This window comes from Penaeus monodon, chromosome 14 (assembly GCF_015228065.2).
Source record: "Penaeus monodon isolate SGIC_2016 chromosome 14, NSTDA_Pmon_1, whole genome shotgun sequence".
Lineage (NCBI taxonomy): Eukaryota > Metazoa > Arthropoda > Malacostraca > Decapoda > Penaeidae > Penaeus > Penaeus monodon.
This window is the reverse complement of record NC_051399.1, coordinates 1,236,288-1,244,550: the sequence shown is the minus strand read 5'-3', so window position 1 is coordinate 1,244,550 and position 8,263 is coordinate 1,236,288. Positions and strand designations below refer to the sequence as shown.

The following is an 8,263-nucleotide window of genomic DNA, read 5'->3' as shown; positions in this document are numbered from 1 at the left end:
GGGGAAGGGGCCAGGGGAAAATTAACCAAATTCAAAAGGGGGGGGGGGAGGGGATTTGAAGGGGGGCTTTCCCTGGGGGTTGCAATTGGGGGGGGGGGGCCCCTCTTCTCGCTTTCGGGGGGGGGGGGGCCCGGGGCAAAAAACCGCCTTCAAAGAATTTGGGCATTTGGGGAAATAAAAACCTTTTTTTGCCTTATTTGTTTTTTCCCTTTCTTTCCCCCAAAGTTTCTTAACTTTTTTCCGCTTTTAATTTGAAAACCCTCAAACACCAAATTTGAGGATAATAAGTTCATAAACTCTCCGTTTTTTGCTGTTTGAAGTATGGAAAGTCCAGAATCGCCCTTTTAAACCCGCTATTTTTGATTTCAAAAATTCCCGGCCCCTGACAGAAGCTTGAATTGCATATTGTTTTTAACCTTGACTGCAAAAAAAAAAGCAGGTACACCCGTCTTGTGTGCTTTAAAATGCAATTTTTAGTGCGCATAAAAGGGGCGGTGTTGGTGTGGGGATTTATTTTTTCGTTTTTTGGTGGGGTGGGTGGGTGTGTGTGGGTGTTGTGTTGGGGTGTGTGTTGGGTGTGGGGGTGTGTGTGGTGTGTGTTTGTGGTTTTGTAGTGGGGTGTGTCGTGTGGTGTGTGGTTGTAAAAGCCATGGAAAGAGAGAGAGGGGGAAGAAGGAGGAGAGAGAAGGAGAAGGGGGGGGAGAGAGGGGGGAGGAGAGAGAGGAGAGAAAGAGAAAGAGAGAGAAGAGAGAGAGAGACAGAAGAGAGAGAGAGAGGAAGGGGGGAGAAAGATAAAAAAAACCCAAAAAAACGCGGATTGTCATAAATCAAAAGGAAACTTTTATTTCTTCAAAATAATGAACTTATTCAGAAAACATGGTTTTGAAAAGCTGATTTAAAAAAGACAATTTAAAGGGAACCCAAGAAGGTTTAAACGGTCATCGTGATAGAAAGATGGCATTTTTCAGAACACTCTTTTTTGCCCCGTTCGGTATTCCGAACAAAAGGGGTCAAAATTTTTACCCCAAAAAGATTTCCCAAAATCACTCTTTTAATCTCGTAAGCGCCAAACCCTTTGATAAAGCAATCAGAAAAGGGAAAGAAACATTAAACGGTTTTTTCGCTTTCCCTTTATTTGGGTTCGTTTATAAGCAAGCAATAGTAATTTTTTAAAAATTTTTTTTTAACAACAGTAAACGGTGCTAATAAACATTAATTTTCCAATTCCCCCAGCGCCCAAAATTTTGGGCCCTTTTCTCGTAGGGGGCGGTTTTTGGGGCCCGCCCGGGGTGGTGGACGCGGCGCCCCCCCCCGGGGCGGTTGGGGGGGGGGGGGGGGGGGGCGGACGGAGACCTCCCAAGGGGAAAAAATCCACGCTACTTTCGGCTCCCCCTTTGCCAGGCCGCCCCTGGGGGAAATCAGGCTAAGGTTGGGGAATGAAGGAAAGAAAGTAGACGTGTTTTTTAAAAAGGGAAAATGGAAATGTATGGTGTGTGGTGTGGTTTTGGTTTTGGGTTGTGTTTTTGCGCGGCATGTCTTCCCTGTATATACAAAAATGTATATGCTTCTTTGAAGATAATAACAGGGTCTATATATTCACAGAAGCTAGACATTTAAGGAAACTGCCCAACCCATCGATCACTGTACAGAGGGAAATTAAAACCGGGGGGGCTTTTTAGTTACGCTGAACGTTTTCTTTTTAGGACCCGGGGAAAGGCCCGGGGAGCTGGGGGGGCGTGCGGGGCGGGGGCCCAGAAACCCTCCCCGTGCCCCCCTCGGCCCTTTGGGGCCCCCCGTCATGGGGTCACCATGACCCCCGGGGGAACTAACGGGAGGGGGACTGCCCCTACCCCGAAAAGGCTTCAGCCAAGGTAGGTTTCCCTTTTTAATGGACGTAAGGGGGTAAGGGTGGAAAGTGTTTTTTTTTTTCCTTTGTGTGGTTTTTTATTTTTTCTTTTATTTTATTTATTTTTTTTTTTCTTAAGCGTCATTTTTCGCTTTTTTCGGGGGAAATTTTAATAGAGAGCTGAACTGCTGAGAGCCCCCGTAATGTTGGATCCACGGGGAGGTTTTTCGCCGGGGGCGCTACGGTACCTCCCCTACGTCCTCATAACCCCCGACATTGTGCGTATTGTGCAGTACAGACTGGGTAAGGGTGGTAGTGATAAAGCAGTCAACGAATTCATTTCAGATTTCCCGGGAAATGCAAAAATATATATAATATATAATTTTTAATAATATATAAATATTTTAATATATAATATATTTTGAACCCTGGTAAATTTTCTTTGGGGTTGGGATTTTTTCTGATTATTCCCCTAAAACGTCCCTTTCTCTGCAGGTTCTTTTCCACGGAGGAGAGGTGATGCCGGGCAATTGGGATGAAGGACAGGTCAGGCCCCTCCGCTGGGGCAGGACAACATCCACCTTCGGGGGCGAGCCGACGGGGTCCCATTTCGGGGGGGCGGGGGGGGGCGCCTGGGGCCCCCTGCACATGCTTCCCCCAAGTAAAAAGGGTAAAGGTAAAGGTCATCACAGCCCCTTCACACATTCAGATAAAGTATTATTCATAATCATAAAAACAGCAGTAATGACCAACAAGAGAATAAATGCTTCTATCAGGAAAAGCAGTCTTTTATACGAAGTTATAAGACTGTTATAAATTGCCCCTTTAGTGACGGATAGAATATAACGGGCAATGTGGAACTGAGGAAATATTATGAATTATAGTTTTTTTTTTTGGAAAAAAGGGGCACTTTGCATAAATCCCCCTGCCAGGTCACAGCCCTCCATCAAAACTTCTGCAGTGCCTCCTCTACCCCCCAAGGAATGGGCACCTTGGGCCCCAGGCAAAATCTGTGGGGGATCTCGGAGCAGCAGGAGGCCCCCAGAGGTAGGATTTTGGCCCACCGCGTGTGGACACGCTCTGGTTTCATCCCAAACTCTCCCCCCTACCCACCCTGGGGAAAATGGGGCGGCTCGGGGGAAGGGGCCTTCCCAGTCCTCCCCCCCAAAGACCCTCTGGCAACTTTTTTAAAAAAAGGAAATGCGGGTGAGGGGTGTTGCCTTCCCCCCCAGAAAGTAGGCGGGCTGGGGTTCCCCTGGGAGGGCAAATGCGGGGGGGATTGGAACAAGACTTACTCGTCCCCCCGGCCCCCGGAGGCGAAAACCCACCTTTGGGCGATGCCCAAGGCAAGGGCAAAATTTCCATCTCCCTGGAGACTTAGGGGCCCCACTGAAGGTGCGCAAGGCTCGTGAATGGGAATCAAGTCTTGCGTCGTTCCAGGGTGCGTGGGGCCGGGACACGGGAGAAGGGACAAGGAACAGTTTCTCAGGAATTTTGCTGGGGAGGTCGAAGGCCTTTTTCTTGGAAAATGATTTCGCCCGCCTCCCAACCCTGAGAAAAGACCCTAAAGCCCCCCTCACAGTGACTGCGTCCGATAGGGAGGGAAGGATCCTCAATCATGTGGGGGTTCGTAACTTTTGGGCTGAGTATTTGAACAGTTGTCCCGGGTGGCCCCCCCAAACAGTTAGCTGGATGCAAGCGAGCGCGTGCCTTGGGCGGACCCACCCTCAGCGAGGAACCTCCCCAAAAACGAGGTTAGGAGGGAAATTTTCCAAGTGAAGAGTGGGAAAGCTGCAGGAAATGTGAATCCCGTGAAGCAAAAAGCGGGGGTGAACCCTAGGGCTCGGGGCCTGCATACAGCCTGACTGCCGGCAGTCTGTACCACCCCCTGACCGGGGGGGCGTGGTCACCCCTCGGGAAAGGGGAAAAAGGGGATCGTTTGGGTTTGTAGCAACACCGTGGCATTACACTGCTCAAATCCCAGGAGGTTTCTCTCCCACATTCTTCGAAATGGATCCCAACCACCTACTGAGGCATCAGAGAGCGGTATCTGGATTTATCCTGGCAAGTCCCAAAAACCCCGATACTAGCGCATCGAGTAATTGGGAACGCCGCTGATTTTGGTCGGGGGGCTCCGCCACATCGCCCTAAAGAAGGCTTTTGACCGGTGATAGGGAAATCGCTAGGAACCTGAGGCTGGGGGAATTCCGGCCGATATGGCCGATAAAAACCCTCTTATGGTATGAAGTGCGTAAAGTTGGGGGGTATGTCAAACCCTTTTTCCCGTTAATTCGGGGGTTGAGGCAAGGCGTGTTTTGCACCAACACTTTTAACACTTGTAGGGAGGAAATGGCAGAGTTTCCCCAAAGTCATGGGAGCAACCTAGGAAATATTAAGGTCTAGCCCTTTGATTTTTGCCGAGATTTTCCCATCCTATGAGTCGGGAGTCACTTTGGGGCTTTGATGCTTTTAGCAATGAGGCAAGCCCCTAGGTCTGAGGTTCCAGGACCAAGCAAGATTCAGGATTTGGGGGGCCTTTTAGGGGAACCGTTTCAGCGACCATGCTTGGGGCGAGGACGTTAAATTTACAGAAAGTTTTACATCCCTTTTGGTAGGGTAGCCAATCTCTGGGTGTCGACCAGGAAGTCAGGAGGATTGGTCGGAACAGGAGCCCATGAACTCATCAACAAGGCTTTTGGAGATTTTTGGGTTTACCTAGCAGAAGGGGACCGCTCAGCTTAAAGGCCTTGATACTGCCATTTTTGCTTATGGACGTGAAACCTGGATGCACCCAGGTTTTTGGGTCTCGTTTGAGCCTTTAAAAAGTCCCTTTCCGCCGGGATCATGGCGGGAAACCCGGCCAACGGGGTTACCCCCGGGAGACTGGCAGGGAAACCTTTTTACTTGTATAATCGGGGTCGCCAATCAGGCATTGGCCACCTAGCCGTTTCCCTTTTGACGCCCCTCCCATCGGGTTTGCCCCCCGCGAGAAAACCCCTGGGGAGGAGACCTGTGGGAGACCTAGGAGATCAGGGCTGGGCCCACGAGACCTGTGCGAAAAATTTAGAGAGGGCCAGTGCCTGCCGGGAGACTCCCCTGGGGATCCCTAGGGAAGCGAAGGGGGATGCGGCCATGCCCCCCCGCGGCGTACCCCCTTGATGTGATGAGGAGTTTTTGTGGGAATGCAAATCCATCTTTGTCTAAATCGGGATCAAGTCAAAATCAGAAAAAAACAAACATATCTTTCACCTGTCTACCTGACTACCCCAGAGAGAAACCACTGCAGATGAAGTGGGAAAAAAATCCTTTTCAGTATGGCACGTTTGGGGGAAAGAAAAGAAAACCATTATTACAAGTTATTTCATGACGCAAATGTATGTTCAAAAAAGAAAAAGAGAAAGGCATTTTTTTTTTTAATTTTAAACTACGCCAACTCCCAAATATAGCAACAAAAACCCGGTAGTTTAAGACAAACTTCTATAAGAATATGAAAAAACCCTATATACACGGACGCGAAATAAATAATGAATTGCAAATTTTTTTCCAGAGTTAGAATCTTGACCCGTCCCTTTACCAGTCTTGACAGAAGGGCATCACATGTGTATAGGCTGTAAAAACCCTGGTGTTTAGGTATTTGGACAAAGGCATTGTTTTTAAATGTGATGTCAACTCACAAAAACATTAGGTTACAGACCCTTTTTACAGCTAACATTTTAATTTTTTTTTTGTGCATTTGGCCCTTCTTGGGTCATCATGCAGTTGGGGGGCCCGGCCCCTTGGCACGTGGGTCACCCCCGGGGAAAAAAATAAATCTTTGGGAGAGGAATGACAAATCTCGGCTGCGGCGAAGGCCTCAGTAGTCAGAAGATTCTTACCTGTCTCCAGCAGACGGATGGCCGCAGGTTGGCTGCCAGCTTCCAGGATTTATTGGTAAGCCAAAGATACTCTGAAATGAATTATAATGAATGGCTGCTTTAAAAAGGCGTATTCCTTAATCAATCACTGCCCATAACATGTAACATAACAAGTTTATGATGTGTTGCCTCAGAAATGGTTCGTCTTGCCAATGGTAACTGCTCCTCGCATTGATGGTGATTTCCTGCCCGATGACCCGCGCGCTGATCGAACGGGGAGTTCCCCCATGGGGGGAATCTAGGGGGATCACAAGAGACGATGGAGCCATTGTAACACAATGTTAGTTTTCCCTCTGCTATTTTACACATATCAGGCTGTACAAGTAGGGAATTCAAGGGCTAAACCCAGTTGAAAATGATGACAAATTTAGTTGAAAGATTCTACAGAAACATTACTCTTGAACAGTCTAGTATTTTCACCTTCAATACAGCCTTGTTACTCCGCGAAGACCAGCTAGATGCCTTGCGAGAGAACTTCTCAGTCGTCGGCCCAGTTAGCATCATGGTCGGACCCGAAGTCCCAGATCCCATCGAGTTTAGCACCAGGGTTTACCACCACTATCTCGGCGACTTGACCTTCGATCTAGACCGTATGGAAGATCTCACACGGGTAATCAAGCTTTTTTTTTCCCTCTGCTCATGAAGTTTGCTTATAACCTAATTATAATTCCTCCTGCCTCACCATGTACTCGTTTCTCATCATCTTCTATTCAACTTGGTTTGACTTTTGACCTTTGACAATTTCATTCTCGTTTGTATTGTAATCTGAATTCCTTACCTACGATATTTATTCTCAAACTGATTTGATTTTGAATGTTTTGACGTAAATAAAACATTGTTGTATACTGACAAGTCTTGCTTTTGGAAACTATGCACAAGTGTGCCCCTCATGCTCACCACTGCTATTAGTAACTTAGGAACTATGGCCTTAAATACTTACGAAAGGTCACAACACTAAGCTTTGTCTATTATATAACCAAAGCTCCAATCTCTAGCTGTATACTGACTACACTTTCGTGATACCAAATGACCTGACGACCCTCTACCATGCACGGGTTCCTGGCATTGAAACCTACCGCTACGAGCTCAAGCACCGAGCTGAATTGTCTTTTGGAGATTTCTTAGAGACAGACAAAGGGCGTCACTGTGAGTTGTTTGGAAATTGGTTTTTACATTCGCACTTTCTGTCTTGTAAATATTGTGGATGTATACAAGCATGGTAATTAATTAAAGATATATCCTTTAATGTCTTTGTGATTTATTTCTCTGATTTTCCTTTTGCTGGGAAAGAGACCAGATCTATTTTTTCTTTCTCTTTATACCTTTCAGAATACACTGACTATAATTTCCAAGTGTATGTTAGCCCAATTTGACATAATATATGAAAGAAGTTTGGATAAAAATATCTTTCTTTTTTCTCAACTTCCTCAGGGATTCCTCACGCTGACGACCTGTACTACCTGTTCGCCGGCGGTCCGCTCCTCGCCCCCGACCACCTGGCCGGCCGTCCCACGGACCTGCGGAGCCAAGACGACCTCCGCCTCAGGGACGTCGTCACGACTCTGTGGACCAACTTCGCTGCTACGGGGTGACTATTGCGTGTGTGTGTGTGTGTGTAACAGGCCTTTGAAATGTGTATGAGTGTTTTATTGGAAAATAGACCAGTGATACTACATACTATTTTTCAACTTATTATTTCCCAACTGTGAATTAACCGCATTGCCCCCCGGGCACAAAGCCCTGTGACATGTTACCCAATAAATATAATTCCAACAAACCATTACCGACAAAATATACATAAAGGTTTAAGTGTTCTGAATGTGTATCTATTATGAAGGAACAATAAGGGATTAGCATTTAGGATAGTATTGCCTCTACTCAGAAGTTTATGTCATTACATGTTTGTACAAATATATATGTTTTTACAGTTCTGTACAAATAAAGAAATACTTATATAATTACATCACCTAAGCACCCCCCCCTTCCCCGTTCAGCAATCCGACCCCCGACGATTCCCTAGGGTTCAAGTGGGAGGCGGCGACCGAGGACGACCTCCGCTACCTCGCCCTCAAGCCCTCGCCCATCATGGAGGCCGACCAGCGACAGGAGGTAAATGAGCTCGTTTACATGATTAGCCAGAATTTCATGCACTGTTATCTATCTGCTGAATTATGCATTGCCTATGTAATGATACAGATATTGTAACTAATCCATTAGGAGTTGAATGAATGAATAATGTCAACTTAAAAATCCAGATTAAACCTCTAGGACATTTGAAAACCTACTGAATGTTTTTGGATAGGCAGTTTTATATTCATGTATAGATACTATTACCAACCTATCCGAAAATCCATTCATGAGCTTTCACATTCCCTAATTTTGACATTTCCTTTCCTCAGGTGCGGGATTTCCACGCTTCTCTGCCGACGAAAGTGAACAAAATCCTCCATCCTGAACGTATCATCTCGGATAAGAAATCCTCACCACGTCCAACCCAGGATGA

General features: G+C 46.7%; 1 protein-coding gene across 1 annotated transcript in view; it reads left to right on the top strand.

Annotated features, from left to right (window-relative positions):
* The first annotated feature begins 5,952 nt into the window (after positions 1–5,952).
* The window catches only part of LOC119581226 (neuroligin-3-like), a 2,480-nt gene continuing 169 nt past the window's right edge, over positions 5,953–8,263 (top strand). The window contains exons 1-6 of the mRNA XM_037929623.1: positions 5,953–6,040; positions 6,192–6,370; positions 6,756–6,906; positions 7,192–7,348; positions 7,755–7,869; positions 8,160–8,263. The exon at positions 8,160–8,263 is cut by the window's right edge and continues 169 nt beyond it. Of these exons, the coding sequence (XP_037785551.1) occupies positions 5,953–6,040; positions 6,192–6,370; positions 6,756–6,906; positions 7,192–7,348; positions 7,755–7,869; positions 8,160–8,263 (794 nt within the window). The remainder of the gene's footprint in view (positions 6,041–6,191; positions 6,371–6,755; positions 6,907–7,191; positions 7,349–7,754; positions 7,870–8,159) is intronic.